General features: G+C 38.2%; 1 protein-coding gene across 10 annotated transcripts in view; it reads right to left on the reverse strand.

Moving 5' to 3' along the window:
• Positions 1–220: 220 nt before the first annotated feature.
• The window catches only part of LOC128613494 (lisH domain-containing protein ARMC9), a 42,673-nt gene continuing 22,818 nt past the window's right edge, over positions 221–20,075 (reverse strand). For 8 of the 10 annotated variants that reach the window (XM_053634302.1, XM_053634301.1, XM_053634303.1 and 5 more), the window contains 8 exons: positions 19,189–19,279; positions 18,249–18,307; positions 17,206–17,304; positions 16,186–16,274; positions 12,565–12,638; positions 10,091–10,151; positions 7,387–7,553; positions 221–1,209 (listed from right to left, as the gene is read on the reverse strand). In XM_053634302.1, coding sequence (XP_053490277.1) covers positions 1,157–1,209; positions 7,387–7,553; positions 10,091–10,151; positions 12,565–12,638; positions 16,186–16,274; positions 17,206–17,304; positions 18,249–18,307; positions 19,189–19,279 — 693 coding nt within the window. In that variant the 3' untranslated portion in view covers positions 221–1,156. Of the gene's footprint in view, positions 1,210–7,386; positions 7,582–10,090; positions 10,152–12,564; positions 12,639–14,276; positions 14,367–16,185; positions 16,275–17,205; positions 17,305–18,248; positions 18,308–19,188; positions 19,280–20,075 lie in introns of those variants that run through there. The other 2 variants (XM_053634304.1, XR_008386886.1) reach the window with 2 other exon arrangements.

Raw genomic sequence — 20,075 nt, forward strand, 5'->3', positions numbered from 1 at the left:
AAATAATGCATTTATTTTAGGTATGCGTGGTATTTGTCTTCCACCACAGACATAGAACATCAAAACTAATCTCTACACATCATGAGCAAATAATTATACATAATTTAATTTTACAATCATTTAGGTGTAGTCTTAATCAAGTTTCGTTTCCGACGTTTCTCTTCAGACTTTGTGTAAAGACCCAAATGAAAATGGTTTGAAAAGAATCAGGAGAAATCAGTTTGTTTACATTAAATGTATTTATCTTGTTTACAGCACAAAAATATCACAGCTTTCGTCCATCAAAAATACATTTACACTTCACACAGTGAGATTTAAAACCACAAACACAAACATGATGAAGTTTGACTAAAAGCATTTGACCCATATGACTGACCATGGATCTGTCTTAAATAATGAGAAATCTTAAATAAGAATTATTGTTTAAAATGTCAGCCTAATGTATAATAGTTGATGAAATGCAAGTTATTGTACAGTAAGATTCCTAATAAATAATGCTAATATTATTTGACATTAATTAAGATGAACAAACCCAGAACTCATTCACTGAACTACTGAAGTCATTAATATCCGAATGAAATGTTGTTTAATGTTAAAAACACCTCTACAGTGAGGAATATGAACTGAAGGTAGAATTGATATGTTCGTGATTTTGAAAATGGCAGTTTGGCCAAAACTCAAATGTCCACAGATGTTTGGGAACATTTTAATTTTGACCATGTTCAACAGCATAATGTGAACAAAAATGGAAACCTTTCATATTGTAGATAATCTAATAAGTATGAAAATGTACATCATACAATAAATGATTAAAAAAAAATCAACTGTGAGGCAAAAAATAATGAAAAAAATAAAAATACAGAATAGGATATAAGCAGTACAGTATTGGATCCTAAACAAATTGGTTTAAAAAGTACCACAATAGTTGAAATATTTCCTTTATAGTGACGAGGTGACGTGTAAAGCGCCGCAGCATGAGGACTGAGCAGAGTGAAGGTGAGGGGGCGGAGTCTGTGGTGCTGATGATAAAGGTGTTATTGTGGTTTTGGGTTACACAGCGGATCAGTCTGCCTGAAACAACACGCTCACCACAAACAGAAGCTTTGTTCCTCCTGCACTCGTCCATCTTGGCCTGATAAGATGGAGGAATGAGGTTTCAGGAAGCTGTATGTCCATCAGCAGAGCTTCTCTTCCTGTTAGACTGGGCACCTGAACACGAGGACACAGAGAACAGTGGGAATTGTTGGTTTTTTTTAAGATTTAAAATAAACATACACTTTCTTTATGTTTGATGCAAACTGTGGTCAAAATGATAAAAAAAAAAAAAAATCAACATTATACATTTAATTTTAAAATATGATTTAATGTGTGACTTAACATGAACTCTAAAAGTAAAAAAAAAAAGAAAAAGGAGCGGCTGTGGCTCAGGTGGTAGAGCGGGTTGTCCACTAATCGAAGGGTTGGTGGTTCGATTCCCGTCTCACATGACTCCACATACCGAAGTGTCCTTGGGCAAGACACTGAACCCCAAGTTGCTCCTGATGGCAAGTTAGTGCCTTGCATGGCAGCTCTGCTACCATTGGTGTGTGTGTGTGTGTGTGTGTGTGTGTGTGTGTGTGAGTGGGTGAATGAGACACAGTGTAAAGCGCTTTGGGTAAAAGGGCTATATAAATGCGCCATTTACCATTTACCAAAACAAATAAACAACACAAAGAACATGTGCTTCTCAGCCCCACAGGAAAGTTTTATTTGGCTAGCTACTACATCAAAGCAGTGGTAGTAAGAATAGCTCACTAATCAATTCATTCATCAATTAGCAAACTATTAGCTGTGTATTAATAAAATGTAAAAAAAAAATAAATTCAGTTAACATGTGACACAGACACTGACCTCTGACCTTTATATGACCTCCTCTATATGGTCTTTTTTTTTTTTTTTACTACATATTTACATGATCTATAGCTGACCTCTAGATGAACTATCTGACACCTTATGTTACGTTAGCTGCGTCTTGGTGTCAGAATGTCTCCACAACTACAATCCGAAGTCACCTACAGCTGTAACCGTTTATCAGGCTCTGTGAACTCAAACAGAGATCTGTTCCTTTCTTCTGCTTCTGCAATGCTACACATCAGAGAAAACTTTAAATACTTAAAGACAGATAGACACACAGACAGACAGACAGACAGACAGACAGACAGACAGATTTATTGTGGTGCTTTAAACCTAAAAATGAAACACACATAATTGACTAGAACTGGATAACAGAATTATCTTATAGTTTTAATAATAATTCAGGTGATTATCAGAAGATTATAAACCAGACAATCTGGTCACTCAAGGGCTCAGCATATAGGCTGCTCGCTAGAGGAGACAGGTGAATGAAGTGTGTGTGTGTGTGTGTGTGTGTGTGTGTGTGTGTGTGTGTGTGTGTGTGTAAATGCAAATGAGATGTGCTTGTGTGGTTATGAGAAGGAAATGATTATGAAGAAAAATGTAAACCAGGGATGCATCAGTACTGATCGTGGTATTATGTCATATTTTTATTGGTACACACACACACCACACTTTCCTGTAAAACATCACGTGAATGATGAAACAGAGCCATGCTCTTTAACTGATTTCATCAGAACTGGTTTTATCTTTCTGCTAAATCACCCAGAGTCCATCAGGAGCTAGAGGAGATGTACGTACTTAGGGGCTGATCAGTGGTCTATGAGCTACTGTTACATTACTATGAGCTTATACTGTGATAAATGTCATATTATGCATTGTAGGAGAAAACATTCATACTTGAGTAAAACCAACATGCTGAGGAGATGATCCACATAAAGCCAATCTCACATATAACATGCCATTAATCTATAAAAGAATTAAACTGATGTAGAGCATACTGATATAACTAAAGTTAAAGGAGAAAATTGATGATACACAGTTGTATGTTTCAGCGAAGCCAGAGGACAGACAGAAGCTTAGTAAAGTTGAGGACTGTGTAAAGGACATTAGACATTGGATGTTAACTAATTTCCTTGTACTTAATTCTGATAAAACAGAAATACTTTTCTTAGGCCCACGTGTAGCTAGAAGTAATCTTTCTGATCACATGGTTACTCTGGATGGTCTTTCTGTTTCATCATGTACAGCAGTTAAAGACCTTGGAGTGATTATTGACTCCAGTCTATCATTTGATGCTCATGTAGATAATATTACTAGGTTAGCTTTCTTTCATCTCAGAAATATTTCTAAAATAAGAAACATATTGTCACTACATGATGCGGAAATACTAGTTCATGCATTCGTCACCTCTAGATTAGATTACTGTAATGCCTTACTGTCTGGATGTTCCAGTAGGAATATAAATAAGCTCCAGTTAGTCCAGAATGCAGCTGCTAGAGTCCTAACTAGAACTAGAAGATACGACCATATCACACCGATATTATCAATACTGCATTGGCTCCCAGTAAAATCTCGCATTAACTATAAAATACTTTTATTAACCTATAAAGCACTAAGCGGTCTTGCGCCACAATATCTAAGCGACCTTTTGGTTTTATATGATCCGCCACGCCTACTTAGATCAAAAGATGCAGGCTATTTGACGGTACCTCGAATAGTGAAGGCTACAGCAGGGGGGAGAGCTTTCGCTTATAGAGCCCCACAGTTATGGAACAGTCTTCCTATTAGTGTTCGGGACTCAGACACAGTCTCAGTGTTTAAGTCTAGGCTTAAAACGTATTTGTTTACTCAGGCCTACCCTGACTAGATTCTGTTCTACTACTTCGCAGTCATAATAATCTTTTTTCTCCCTCTCTCCTTTCGCCGAGCCCCACACGAATTTATGGAGATACTAGAGATCCAGATCCTTTCTGCCTCTGGATGGAGCTCAAATCTTCTCTAATTCCAGACTGCTGGGACTACGGCTGCTCCTAAGGCCATACAGACTTCATATAAATCCATAATGAACTTTTTCACACTATCTATTGTTACCCAGATGAGGATGGGTTCCCTTCTGAGTCGGGTTCCTCTCAAGGTTTCTTCCTCTTAAAACATCTTAGGGAGTTTTTCCTTGCCACCGTCGCCACTCAGTGGCTTGCTCAGTTGGGATAAATTCACACCTTTTATATCTGTATACCATGTTGATATTTCTGTAAAGCTGCTTTGAGACAATGTCTATTGTAAAAAGCGCTATACAAATAAAATTGAAAATTATTTATCCTGAAGTACAAAATATCCTGTAAACACACAGTCAGAGCACTTTATTAGGAACACTATACTAATACTGGGTAGGGCCGCTCTGTGCTCTCAAATCAAGCAGATTTTTCAGGTGCACTTTCATGCTGTGAATTTCCTGTTCTATCACATCCAACAGATGTTCTATTGAACTCATTATCATGCTCATGAAACCAGTTTGAGATGACTTCTGCTTTGTGGCATGGTGTATTATAATGCTGGAAGTAGCCATAATAAGTTGGGTAGATTGTGGCCATAAAGGCATGCACACAGTCAGCAACAATACTCAAATAGTCTGTGGCATTCAAACAATGTGTGACTGGTATTAATGGGCCCAAAGTGTGGCAAGAAAACATTCCCCACACCATTACACCACCTCCACCAGCCTGGACTGTTGACACGAGGCAGGTTGGGTCCATGGATTCATGCTTTTGGTGCCAAATTCTGACTCTACCATCTGTGTGAATCAGCAGAAATTGCGATTCATCAGACCAGGCTATGTTTTTCCAGTCTTCAACTGTCCAGTTTTTGAGCCTGTGCCCACTGCAGCCTCAGCTTTCTGTTCTTCTCTTATAGAAGTGGAACCCAACATGGTCGTCTGCTGTTGTAGCCCATCCATCCCAAGATTCGACAAATTGTGCATTCTGAGTTGCTTTTCTGCTCACCACAATTGTACAGAGTGGTTATCTGAGTCACTGCAGCCTTTCTGTCAGCTCAAAACAGTCACCTCTCACATCAACACCCTGAGTAAACTCTAGAGACTGTTGTGTGTGAAAATCCCAGGAGATCAGCAGTTATAGAAATACTCAAAACATCTCATCTGGCACTAACGATCATGCCAGGGGCAAAATCACTTAGATAACATCTCCCCGCTATTCTGATGGTTGATGTGAACATTACCAGAAGCTGCTGGCCGCGTATGTGCATGATTTTATGCGTTGGCTGATTAGATTGCATGAATCAGTAGGTGTACAGGTATTCCTAATAAAAAGTGCTCAATGTCCATTTTAATAGAAACACCTGTATATTTGCTCATGTATGCAGTTAACCAATCATGTGGCAGCAGTGCAATGCATAAAATTATGCAGATACAGGTAAAGAGTTTCAGTTAATGTTCACATCAAACATCAGGATAGGGAAAGTGACTTTAATGACTCTGTGACTTTAATCATGGCATGATTGATGGTACCAGATGGGCTAGTTTGAGTTCAGAAACGGCTGATCTCCTGGCAATTTCACATATAACAGTGTCTAGAGTTTACACAGAATGGTACAAAAAACCCATCTTGTAAATAAGGATCTTCAGGCTGAAACACCTTGTTGTTGACAGAGATCAGAGGAGAATGACCAGACTGATTTGAACTGGCAGGAAGTCTATAAAAACTCATCTGATGGGCTATAACAGCAGAAGAGCACATCAGATTCCTCTCCTGTCAGTCAACAACAGAAATCTGAGGCTATCATGGGAACAGACTCACCCAAACTGGATAGTTGAAGACTGGAAAAAGACCAGGTGATGTTTTTCTAATCTTCAAATGTCCAGTTTGGGTGAGTTTTGATAATTATTTTTATATTTTCTATTTGTATTCCGTATTATTCCAGTGCTGCATAATATTGTGCACAATGTTAAACACAAAAATGTTATATGTGTTATTGATTATTTATTTTCTATGGCAGCATCTATGAGTATGTACAAACTGTTACACGCACAAAATTTATTGTACAAACAAATTCTCTGAGTGCTTGAATCTTGAAAATTGTGTGCTGTAAGCATAAAAAAAAAAAAAAAAACACATGCCAAAACCAGATGTGAAAGCAGGCTATAACTTCATTCCTTTTAGGTCCCTCAGAAGTAAAAAGTCAGTTTAAGTGTCAGTTTTAATAATGTGACACCAACTTTAGCCTTAAAATAAAACATCCCACATTCTCACACAGGATCACACTTCAGTGTGCTAATAATAGTTCTAAAATCCGGGCTGATGTTTTTATGTCAATGATTGTTAAAGAAATTAAAATTAAAGAAGTTTGGTTACTGACGGTAGCATGTAACAGGAAGTAAAGCTGTATTTCCACACACTATGTAACTCAAACCTGAGCTCTGAAACACAATACTCTGGGAACACCACCAAGAACAATAGCTGTGAAGCAAAATATTAATGCTTAGAGGAATGTGAATGATTAGTCGAACAAGGAAGCACACGCTGATCTGAGCAGTGCTGATCACATTTAAACACTGCTTCTCACATGATATTTAAAACAGCTACATTTCCTTCTTAGCTCAAGTTGCTGAATCCAGTGAATGGCAGGAGACAGAAAATGTTTTTCTTATCCTTCATTTGTATGTCTCAATCACTCACCCAGCCACCTGTTTGGCATCATGACATCATTTGCCCATAAACCTTTTTTGTTTTGTTTTATAGAATAGCATATAAAAAAATTAACATACACATTTATCACATCATGCTAAACTGGAGGCTATACACTTCCATTGCCTGTTAGCAACATTAGCCTCATACCTCCAGACAGTTAGTGTGTGGTGTTGTCTCTGTGTGGTGTGGTCTCTCTGTGTGTAGTGTGTGTGTAGTGTTGTCTCTGTGTGTGTAGTGTGTGTGGTGTTGTCTCTCTGTGTGTAGTGTGTGTAGTGTTGTCTCTCTGTGTGTAGTGTGTGTGTAGTGTTGTCTCTCTGTGTGTAGTGTGTGTGTAGTGTTGTCTCTCTGTGTGTAGTGTGTGTGTAGTGTTGTCTCTCGGTGTGTAGTGTGTGTGTAGTGTTGTCTCTCTGTGTGATGTGTGTGTTGTGCAGTGTTGGGTAAGTTAAAAAAAAACAAAAAAAACAAGTCCACTACAGATTACTAATTACTACTTTAAAAGTGCAATTTGAGTACATTACTGCATGCAACAAGTAATCAGATTACTAATTACTTTACTAATATTACTTTCAAAACCTACCAAACCTACACAAATACACTACAAAGTGAAACTCTTAGTTCTTTCAGTAATTTTAGCGGGCGTCAATGTATGATTAAGGTCATCAATAATCGCTGTTTACATGCTAGTTTCTTAATCAGAGTATCGTCTTAATCAGATTATTGTTGTCCTTGTAAACGTACTGACTGTGTGATGTGTGTGTGTAGTGTTGTGTTTATAGTGTTGTCTCACTGTCTGATTTGTGTGTAGCGCTGTTCAGTTTGCTGATGCTCTGTTGTGGTTCTCTGTGGGAGAAATGAGGGCCAAGTGGGCGGAGTTTTGGCAGGACCCTGTCCCCTACGTCAGCACCAGTGGAACGTGGGCTTGTGGGTTGGCCAGTGAAGCTGCTGGTGACATCACTGTGGGAGGAGCCAGAGAGAAAGGAGACTGAAACAACAGATTTGATTCAATTATAAAAGAATCAAGTTCTCATTGTTAAATGACACATTGTATCATTTATTCAAGTATTCTCTTTTTTGGAAGCAGGTAATTTGATTTTGCACTTAATCTTTCAAATTGTAAAATGTTTAAATTACACTTCTTTTTAAAAATTATTTTCAGTGCTAATTCAAATAAAATTACTCTCACTCGCACACACTCGCACACACTCGCACACACTCTTTGAATGGATTTTCTAATAGTTTTGGATTTGCTGTTTCTTGCCCAGACAAATCATGGTCTGTAAAAATATTTAAAAAAATATATACATTAATCTGATGATTATGATGGACTTATAGAACATTCTGCATAATATACAAATAATGAAAATCTAATTTCCATTATTTTTAATTTTTTTTTTTTACAATAATTAGATAAAATTGGTAATTTATTAATGATAAGATCTCTACACTGTTGTTCTTTAATATGATGGCAGTTCACTGTGAAAATTTATGGAAATTATGCAAATCTTTATTAAAGATATGTCTTCATTTTTGGGATGGATAAAACCACCTCAAAAAAAAGTTTCTACTTGATTTCATATTTAAGAACAACTGAGTAGAGATCTTGCTATTACTGTCTATTTTGTCTAGTTATTGTAAATTACAGAATTGAGATGTTCATTATTTTGTATATTACGCATTATTTATATAAAAACTTCAAAACAGAACAAACATTCTAATCTAGGAACAAGATACTATGTACAAAACGTTATAATAATGTGTGCATGTAAACTTTTCTAGTGTTTACATTTTATATAAAACAGACAAGTGGCAGCTCCCCCCACAATTTAACCCCCCCCCCCCCCCATTATCTCGTTCGGTCACATTAATAAGCCGTGGCCATGCATTTTTTAACCAAGAAGTGTCCTCATAATAGCCGTAATTTAGTGTGCCCTACTTAGTCATGTTGTGTTCTGATTCCTCAAACTGTAGAATTTATTTTAAACTTCTCAGTCTGTCTGTCTACAGCTCAAGGGTTAAAGACATGGAGACAGAGCAAGCGGGCCAAGCCAAGATCAATAAGCGCTTTGTTCTCAAGGCTTTTTGAAAGGCGAGTCACAGACACACTGGACAAAGTGCTGAGTCAAGCTCTTGTACACACTCTCTCTCTCTATGTGTGTGTGTGTGTGTGTGTGTGTGTGTGTGTGCACATGCTTTCCCATCACATAGCTGCTGATAACAGGAAGTTTTCGCATGAGGTTACTGGATGATGTCTTGATAAATTGATACTCAAAATTCTGAAAAAGATTAAATGAAACTTGGTGTCTTGTTTGATGTTAAAGCGTGTATGTGTGTGTGTGCAGCCTCTCTCTCTCTCAGAGTGGAACTGCGCCTGAAGCAAGTTTGTTGTTATGGCAGCACTGACCCAAACACGAGGTTGCCAATAATTAAAACAAAAAAACAAGGAGCCATGCATCTCAGATGTTTTTCTACACTATGCATGCATGGCACTAGGTATAGTACTTGACTCAATTATATTATATCCTATGAACATACTCAGAAAAAAAAAGGGTACTAACCTGTACCATCAAGTTACCTTTAGTAACTTTAGTAGTGGTGTGTAACCTTAAAGCTTTATTCTAAAAGGTAGCTTAGTGTACCTTTTTAATACGTATCTTTCACCTGGAAATGTGGATATAGTAAGCACAAAGATTTGGGTACCACCCCAACAACAAGGAAACATACCATTTAGTACCCTTTTTTCTGAAAGTGTAGGGCACAAACAAAGTGAATAGGAACACCAGTGTTAACCCAGTCAATGTGATGGGCTGATGATGACCATGTATTTTACGTAATTACGTCATCATCAAAAATCCACTTACTGATTAGCGCATAGATGCACAATACCAAGTTTCAGCTTGATCGGACTTACGGTTCTTGAGAAATAGTTACCTGATCTTAAATCGGTCCCCAATTTATAAACAAGACCCAGACTTTGCTTATGACCTCAGAATGTTGTCCTCTACATACGTCGTTCACGTTTTGTGCGAATCAATAAAAGCAATAATGAGTTACAACTTTTCACATAAATCAGACCTGTTTAAACTTCTCAACATGATTAAATTTCAACATGTTTTTGATCATTATTGAAGGTCACAATTATTGACGGTGAGTAGTTTGACCCCATGTGAAGATGATGTAAATGCTTGCACTATGGAATCACCATTATGCCTGTTGGGCCCAGCTCACTTGCTTGGGTAAGGGCACAGAGTTCTACCTGTTGGCCAAGTTTCACTTCTGTAGGACATACAGTTTGGTCTGCACTATTTGTTTCAATGGAGGAGGAGGAGGAGAAGGAGGAGTAGAAGAAGAAGTAGAAAAATCCTAACAAAAGCAATAGCCTTCCAGCACCATGTGCTTGGACCCCTCATAGGTTATCCCATCGTCTCTAGTGATAATTATCATTATCGTTATCATAAGACAAAAAAAAGCATTAAAGTGTGTGTGTGTGTCACCTGTGTGAGTGAGTGTTCACGTCCGATCCTACAGATTCCTGAGATGAACACCATACGGAATCTGGAAAAAAGAAGAAAAACCACAATTGAATGAAAAGTGTCGCTTTCATGACACTTTAAAATAAAGTACCATCACAGTATTTAATGAAAAATTAAAAAGTTTGAAAGTTAAAAATGCGGCAATAAAAACAAAAACAAAATCCAGGACGAAGATAAAAACCAATAACGATAATGAATATCAATGTGTTGTCAAACTAATTATCAGAATATGTCTTTCAATAAACCTTTACACACACACACACACACACACACACACACACACACACACACACACAGAGAGAGAGAGAGAGAGAGAGAGAAAATTCTCACTGCTATCATCACACATACTGTAAATGTAGGAGGCTGCTTTTATGAAGAAGTGTGAAGTCATTGTTCAACACACTCAAAAACAGCAGAGCAATGATTTTAGAAGGTGAGCAATTTAGACACAAGAAGAAGAAGAAAGAGGAGAAAAATAATAGGAGGGGAGGAGGAGAAAAACATGAGGAGGAGGCAGAGGAGGGGCAGGAGGAAGAGAAGAAAATGAAGGAGAAGAGGTGAAGAAGAAGAAGAAAAAGAAGGAGAAGAAAAGAAGAGGAGGAGAAGAAAAAGAAGAGGAGAAGAGGAGGAGAAGAAGAAAAAGAGGGAGGAGAAAGTGGAGGCGGAGAAGAAAAAACAGGGAGGAGAAAGTGGAGGAGGAGAAGAAGAAAGAGAGGGAGGAGAAAGTGGAGGCGGAGAAGAAAAAAGAGGGAGGAGAAAGTGGAGGAGGAGAAGAAAAAGAAGAGGAGAAGAGGAGGAGAAGAAGAAAAAGAGGGAGGAGAAAGTGGAGGCGGAGAAGAAAAAAGAGGGAGGAGAAAGTGGAGGAGGAGAAGAAGAAAAAGAGGGAGGAGAAAGTGGAGGCGGAGAAGAAAAAAGAGGGAGGAGAAAGTGGAGGAGGAGAAGAGGAGGAGAAGAAGAAAAAGAGGGAGGAGAAAGTGGAGGAGGAGAAGAAAAAGAAGGAGAAGAGGAGGAGGAGAAGAAGCAGAAAAAGAAGAGAGGTGAAGGTTAGCATCCAAATGACGCTGACCCCCTGGTTATAGTTCATGGACCGTTGGGAATACCCAAACCTTGCTTTAGAGGCATGGATTTACAGGATAGTTTACTTCCGACTATTTAACCCTTTAAATTCTGTATCAGAAGACCTGGGAGGCGATGAGGGATTCCTTCACCCCCCTGTAGAAATATCACTTCAACTAGTATCTATAATGTTACATCTATTTTCAATCTCATATTCAATAATAAACAAGTATAAAAGTAACTTTTCATGTTAAAACATTTACTTATGATTTTTTTTTTTATACCTGAGTATATATAAAAGTATAAATTTCACCCGAGTACATTTTTGGCTGAATAATTCTCAAATACACACCTACAGGCTACACGTGCACACACACACACACACTGGTAAACCAGTTCAGTTCAGATCACATCACAAAGCCCATCTGGACAGGAAACTGAGAGCAGGAGGAAATTAAACTATCTCGCAAAAAAACCCTGACCTCATCTCCTGTGATATAAAACACACACACACACACACACACACACACACACACACACTCAGAACTGAAACTTTGTTTCCGTCCATAAGTTCTTTTATCTGTAGTCTATACTGTTCTATACCGTGTGTGCATATGTTTTAATCTACTAGTCTCATGGCTTTAGTTATATTTTATATCATAGAGTTGTTGAATTATGGATTCTGATTGGTCAGAAGGTGTTGATTAATTTTATATACCTGCATGGCTCGGGCAGTAGTTCCGGATGTAGAATGAACGACAGGTTTATATTAAATGCACTAGTTATCGGAAACACATTATTGCTTCTATAGTAAAGAAAAAGGTTTTCTGTAAGGAGAAATGTGTTTATTTAACATTTGAGCGAGTCTCAAGTATCAGAACTTTATATAACAGTCAGAGGTAAAGCTGTAACTTTACGTTTTCTGACATCTTCAGGACAGAGGAGTTTACGCTTTGTGGTTTCTCAGTAACATGACAAGCTGGTATTTTTTGTTTTATTAACTTTAATAGAGAGAAAAATGGGAGGCTGGTGAGGGGATGACCTTTTTTTTGTTTACAAATGACATACCATATATAAGCATGATGCATCACTGTTTATGTAATAATATAATTAATATGTACTACAAATAAAGAGGAGCACAAAACAAGCAGTAGATAAAATCTATAATACTTTACAAACATGATTTAAACATGGAGCTGCACTGAGCCATGCCTAAAACACACACACACACGAGCACACACACACAACGCATAGTGACTCCACAGTTCACCCAGATATACAACTGTCCGACCATCAGCAGTGCTGTGATGTAACTTTAATTGATGTACACTCTCTGTGTGTGTGTGTGTGTGTGTTTGTGTGTGTGCGTGCGTACATACCCAGTGTACGGCGGATGAAGTCACTGGTACTTGGGCGAGAGGTGACGGAGGAGTTGAGTCTGTCAGGGGCAGCTCTGAAAAAAAACAACAAAAATCACCACACACATATTACACATATACATACATACATATATACACCCAACTTTAAATTAAACATTACTTCAAATTAAGCATTAAAACCACTGACAGATGAAGGGAATAACATTGTTTTTCTTGTTACACTGGCATCTGTCAAGGGGTATATGTATGTACATGTATGTGTGTGTGTGTATGTATGTATGTATGTGTATATATATATATATATATATATATATATATATATACACACATATACATACATACATACATACATACATACATACACACAGTATCTCACAAAAGTGAGTACACCCCTCACATTTTTGTAAATATTTGATTATATCTTTTAAATGTGACAACACTGAAGAAATGACACTTTGCTACAATGTAAAGTAGTGAGTGTACAGTTTGTGTAACAGTGTAAATTTGCTGTCCCCTCAAAATAACTCAACACACAGCCCTTAATGTCTAAACCGCTGCCAACAAAAGTGAGTACACCCCTAAGTGAAAATGTCCAAATTGGACCCAAAGTGTCAATATTTTGTGTGGCCACCATTATTTTCCAGCACTGCCTTAACCCTCTTGGGCATGGAGTTCACCAGAGCTTCACAGGTTGCCACTGGAGTCCTCTTCCACTCCTCCATGACGACATCACCGATTTCCCAAAGACAACCTCTGGATATGACGCTGAGCATGTGCACTCAACTTCTTTGGTCGATCATGGCGAGGCCTGTTCTGAGTGGAACCTGTCCTGTTAAACCGCTGTATGGTCTTGGCCACCGTGCTGCAGCTCAGTGTCAGGGTCTTGGCAATCTTCTTATAGCCTAGGCCATCTTTATGTAGAGCAACAATTCCTTTTTCAGATCCTCAGAGAGTTCTTTGCCATGAGGTGCCATGTTGAACTTCCAGTGACCAGTATGATGGAGAGTGAGTGCGATGACACCAAATTTAACACACCAGCTCCCCATTCACACCTGAGACCATGTAACACTAACAAGTCACATGACACTGGGGAGGGAAAATGGCTAATTGGGCCCAATTTGGACAAAATGGGCAAGCATAAATTCTAAGCAACTCTGTCAAGGGCCAAATTGTGATGGCTAGACGACAGGGTCAGAGCATCTCTTAAACAGCAGGTCTTGTGGAGTGTTCCCGGTATGCTGTGTTTAATACTTTCCAAAAGTGTTCTAAGGAAGGTCAATTGGTAAACCGGTGAGAGGGTCATGGGCACCCAAGGCTCATTGATGCACGTGTGGATCGAAGGCTGGCCCATCTGGTCCAATCGCACAGAAGAGCTACTGTAGCATAAATTGCTGAAAAATGTTATGCTGGTTACGATAGGAAGCTGACCCCTGTCCACTACCATAAGCACCTACAATGGGCATATGAGTATCAGAACTGGACCATGGAGCAATGGAAGAAGGTGGCCTGCTCTGATGAATGACATTTTCTTTTACATCATGTGGATGGCCGGGTGTGTGTGCGTTGCTTACTTGGGGGAAAATGTGGTACCAGGATACACTATGTGAAGAATGCAAGATGGCAGAGGCAGTATGATGCTCTGGGCAGTGTTCTGCTGGGAAACCTTGGGTCCTGACATTCATGTGGATGTTACTCTGACACATACTACCTACCTAAACATTGCTGCAAACCAAGTACACGTCTTCATGGCAACAGTATTCCATAATGGCAGTGGCTTCTTTCAGCAGGACAATGCGTCTATCCTGTGCCACAAAAATTGTTCAGAAATGGTTTGAGGATCATGACAGAGAGTTTAAGGTGTTCACATGGCCTCCAGATTCCCCAGATCTCAATCTGATCGGGCATCTGTGGGATGTGCTGGATAAACAAGTCTGATCCATGGAGATCCCACCTCGCATCTTACAGGACTTAAAGGATCTGCTGCTAACGCCTTGGTGTCAGATACCACAGGTGTGTACAGTGTGTGTATATTGTAAAACTGCAATGCAAAGTTGATGAGTGAGAGTGAAGAGAGACAGACAGAGGGACAGACAGTGGGACAGACAGACAGAAAGAGAGAGAGAGAGAGAGAGAGAGAGAGAGAGAGAGAGAGAGAGAGGTGGTGGGGGCGGGGGAGTGTTGGCACACAATAAATAACGCATGCAGGGCAGAATTAGGTAAATATTAGCCAATTATATAAATACAGAAATGGGCAATCAAATTCTGGAAACATCTAAAACTCAGTCACCCCCAATCATATCATTACAAATACCAAGAGCTGATCAAAGCACACAGCCCTCTCTCTCAGCTGGTCCAAAGCATTAGCCCTGAAGGATCACCAACACCTACTAACCCCAAGCACACTGACACGTCAGACCAGGACAACAAAGTCAAACAAATCAGATTAGACCAAATTATAGTACAATACTAATGAAACAAATCTACATCACCTATTGGGAAACCCAAACACAACAACAGAGTAAAATGCAGTGCTATTTGGCCCTGAAAAGACAGTACACCACAGCAGACTATCAGTACACAGTGACAGATAAAACACTAAGAAGCACCTTGACAAGGTACAGACTCCGTGGAGTCCCCAAAATGAAACGCACACACCAAACATTTGACCTTCTATCAAACAGTGAAAAACTCCCCCTCCTACTAGGAGAAGATAAAGACTGCTGTATATTAGCAGCACAACCTGTCTCGGCCTGCCACAATATTAGAAACAGCGAGTGATCTCCCTCCCCCTTGTGTTTCCAGTAATTATTGTGATTGCTCTTCTTTATTATTATTGTATTACACATATTTTTTCTTACCTTTATTAGTAAATTCACTTTTATCCTGTAATTATACACATTTTATCCTACTTTTTTCAATTATTCTGTATATACATTTATTTTGTCCTTAATTTTTACATTTATGTACATTGTTTGCACTATTTTTTACTTTTTAGCATTTAATCTATTAGAATTTTATTCAGTTTTATTTTATCTAGTTTTGTCTTTTATTTTATTTCTCTTGTGTTTACACTACTCTTCCCTTGTACTTGCTCTGACAATACAAATGTACAATTGTTCGTCATGCCAATAAAGCACATAACAAATAAATAAAAAAATTTAAAAAAAAACAGAGAGAGAGAGACAAAGAGCAAGACAGAGGAAGAGAGAGAAAGACAGAAACAAAGAGAGAGACAGACAGAGCGAGAGAGAGAGACAAACATGCATATATGTCTGAAAGACAGACAGAGAGAAAGACAGAGGGAATGCAGACATCCTGCCGTGTGGTATACAGTCATGTGAAAAGATAAGTACACTCTGTGGGAATTGTTGGCTTTATTTGACATATTTGGACAGGCAAAAATTTGATCCTCTTTGAAATTGTGCATGTTTAATTGTGCATGTTTAATCAGTGAGCTGGGACTGTCTGCAGTTTACAGCTGTATTTAACAATGTCAGGTTTAAACACCCATACACACCCATACCTTTTGTAGGTATCACAACATCCAGAGTCAGTAACTGAAGCATGTGTGTGTGTGTGTGTGTGTGTGTGTGTGTGTGTGTGAGTATGATTAGGTCTTACACAGAGTTTCTCCGCGAGTTTGGTGTAACAGGTCTCCTGAGAGGCTCATCTGTGCTCAATCTCTTCTCCTTCCCCATGTTGGTCATAATCTAGTAAAATACACAAAACATACTCTCAGATACACACACACGCGCACACACACACGCGCACACACACACACGCGCGCACAGGCACGCACATACCTGCCAACAATGCGAACAAAGCACATCACTAATTGTTTTAATCCTTTCTTTATGGGCCAAGATTCCTCAAGAACGCTGCCGGAAGCAAAAGCGTGCTCTACTAAGTACTAAAGATACTTGCCATGAAGGGGTTGAATAATTCTGAGACTGGAGAAGTCATTATAAATTGCACTTCCAGTTGAATTTGGGGAAACTACTTGAAGCATGCTTTGTGATTTACTATTTCAATTGCTTTTGCTTGATTTGTTCATTGCAAACAGCAAACAGTTCATTGCAAATAAACCTGATTTGCAGTGGGGGGTTGAATCATTTTGACTGCAGCTGTATATGTTTTGAAGCTGATCAATTGAGGTTTAGATGATTTATTCTTACGAATGTTTTTCCGAAATTATGTTGACCATATTTCTTGTGCAAGTACTCCTGCGAATGATTTATGAATAAATTTGTTCGTATCCAGCTTGATAAATGAGACCAAATGTTAAAATGAGTATTGAATATCGAAAACAAACCCAGCTTTACTGCAGTAATAATAAATCACAAATTCATTCATTTGAAACATACATTATTGGAGATGCTGGGAGAGTTCTGAAAAACTTTTATCAAATATAATTTGTTTTTTCCAATGACTAAAAACTTCCAGAAATGTATTCCCTGCTCTTTATAAATGATTTTACACACATTCTCAGTGTCTGAAGTGACACCTTCTGACCTTCCGAAAATAAATTTGGCCAGAGTAAAATTGCCAGACTTATTAATTTATGGGACATGTTTGTTGGGTTCAGGTATCTTCAGGTGCTACAGTGTGCTGTGTGAGGTGGAGTGGATGATGAATACATACTCCCAGATACTCTGTGGTCAGTAATTGTTCTCCATAGAGCTCTTTAGGCTGAGGCTGGAGATCTTCCTCTTTATCCAGATCCGGCTCCATCACATCCTCCTGTTAGACACAGACATGAAGACATAGTTTGCCAAGGTTGATGTGGAAGAACAAGCATTCACAGCCACATTACAAAATCTAGTGGAAATCCTTCCAAGAAGAGTGGAGGTTATTATAAACATCAAAGGGGGACTAAATCTGGAATGGAATGTTCAAAAAGCAAATACGGGTTTGATGGTCAAGTGTTCACAAACTTTTGGCAATATATTGTATTTTAGATGTGTTTGATTAGAGCAATGCATTCAGGTTAAGCTGTGTTCCTGGGTGTGTTTTGAACAGTATGGTCTGATACCATGCTCATTTCCTGGCAAAAATGCTCTGATACCAAGTAATACTATGTGACGTAAGGCTAGTGTATGCTGCTGCACTAATGACAAGAAATGGCAGGGATTATATATATATTTCGTTATTAATGATCAAAGCAAAGAAAACTACAGGAATAGGTAGTTTTTCAGCTACTTTCTCCATATAATGCAGGTAACCTGATAAAACATCTTAAACATAAAAGTCAGCATATTGAGCTCATCTCTAGGTGAGAAAACATGTCTATACATGACACTAGGCGAGTGAATACAACAGCTCTTCTGGAAACATAAAATGAAGCACACGCTTTCACTGCAACCTTACTCCATCCATGATAACTAATGTCGCTACTTAATGCATATCGGTTTTACTAGAACTAACCTGCTAAAGTTAAAAAGAACAAGTCTAGTAGTCTAAGAGCATGAACATCGAAATGTGCACTTCTCACAACTGTTATTTAAACCGGGGAAACATAAACAGAGCTACATAACATGACTGATTAATACTCAGCAGGGAACTCATTTCTTCATCAGAATCAGTATCAATGAGTAACAAAAAACATCATATTCGTACTAAAAAAATAGTATCAGTGCATCCCTAATATACCCTGCTTAGATATTTGAAGACCATTTAACACTCACCTCATCTTCTTCATCCTCCTCTTCATCCCCTGACTCCAACTCATCTTTGGGTGCGTCCTCTAATCAAAGCAAGCAGAGTGGTGAGAACCGTGTATGTTTGAAATTTTTAGTAGCATAAACTGAATTCATTTCATATTCCAGATGAGAGGAAATGCTCAAGAACAGGAGGCTTGACCTTCACTTTATCACTGATGTAAATATGATGAATGCTCATACAGTACTGTGCACAAGTCTTAGGCATGTGTAAAGAAAATTTGCAAAGCAAAGATGCATTTCAAAAAGAATTGAATGGAAAGTATATACATATCAAATTGGTTAATATAATAAGCAGTAACAAATGAAATAAAATCAGTACTTGACCACAGTTTGTTTTTCAAACTGCATCCACAGTACTGTAAGAACACATTCAGCTTAAAATGAAGTGTACATGATGTTATGCTTACCTTCGAATCTAAAACATGGGTTTATTTTTCCTTCATTTCTGTACTGGAGCTATGAGGGTAATTCAAATAACAGTATAGGACCTTATAAAACTATTATCATCTAAATCCATGGTTCTCAAAGTGGGGTCCAGGGACACCCAGGGGTCTGTGATAAAATAACCAGGCAGTCTTTATAGCCTTTTAAACACATGCTGGAAAAAGCTATCAATTAGCATCAAGGTTGCTATGATTAGTATTTAGTTATCATAGATGCAAGCCTAATTGACTAGTCACTTGAAATGAAATGGGCAAATCTAAAACTCAATAACTAAAAATCAAGGATAAATTATACCCTATATGGCCAAACATATGAGGACACCTGTCATCACGAGCATGCTGAATATGTCTGTATACCTGACACAGGTGAGTGAGCTAAAATTCCAATAAAATGGAATTTTTTATTTTATTATTATTTTTTTTTATACATAAATCGTATCATTATAAAGAGTTGCTTGTACCGGAGTTGAGCTGTTTGATGATGAACTCCATCTGTCTGTTCAGTTCAGCGTTTTCCTCTTTCATGTAACAGCGCAGAATTTCCTCCAAACTCTGAAACACATGTAATGAACCTGCTTCACACCTTCGTTCACACATTTAATAGCATCCTTTTATTTAAAGTTCAAATATAAAACTGCTATACCGCAAAACATTACAAGTTATCAGCATGAAATAAAAAAAAATCAGATTTTTTCTTATATCCTGCTGACAGTGCAAATACTTTTTCACGGCACAATATTGCGAAAGCTTCAGAAAGCTTGACATTAGTCAAAATATCTAGAAATTGGTTTAATAAATACATATTTGGTTTACTGTGATAGTATAAATCTGATTACGTATATTCAAAATCTTTCCACATGATAAGTGCTTGCTAAATGTCCATACTTCTTCCGAGTCTTAAAGCAAAATTGAAATGTTAGATTTTTTGGGACTTTCCAGACCTGCAAACGAACCCTGTATTGACATTTCCCTCAGATGTGATGTTAAAGTACTAATAAAAACCTCCACATGACTATAATTACACTGTAATTACACTGTGCACTGACCACTAATTGAACTTTTAGGAGACGTAGCATACTGAGGAACATCAACGCTGCGTCACTCCTGAACTGAGAACATTTTGAAGTGGTGAGGAACACAGAAGCGGGCCTTTCATGTGGAACATTTTCTTAAACACAACGATTATTTTAGTGCTGAATTAGTCATTGACTTAATTCCTACCTACAGCACAGTAGGATCTGTAATTTAAATTCAGAAATGATATTGTAATTACTGGAATGTTTTAGAACATATGATTTCCTGCAGTTTCTTATTCAGCTCTCACTCCCTCACTGGTTGTGCTTCACAT

The sequence above is a fragment of the Ictalurus furcatus genome, chromosome 10, assembly GCF_023375685.1.
Source record: "Ictalurus furcatus strain D&B chromosome 10, Billie_1.0, whole genome shotgun sequence".
Classification (NCBI taxonomy): domain Eukaryota; kingdom Metazoa; phylum Chordata; class Actinopteri; order Siluriformes; family Ictaluridae; genus Ictalurus; species Ictalurus furcatus.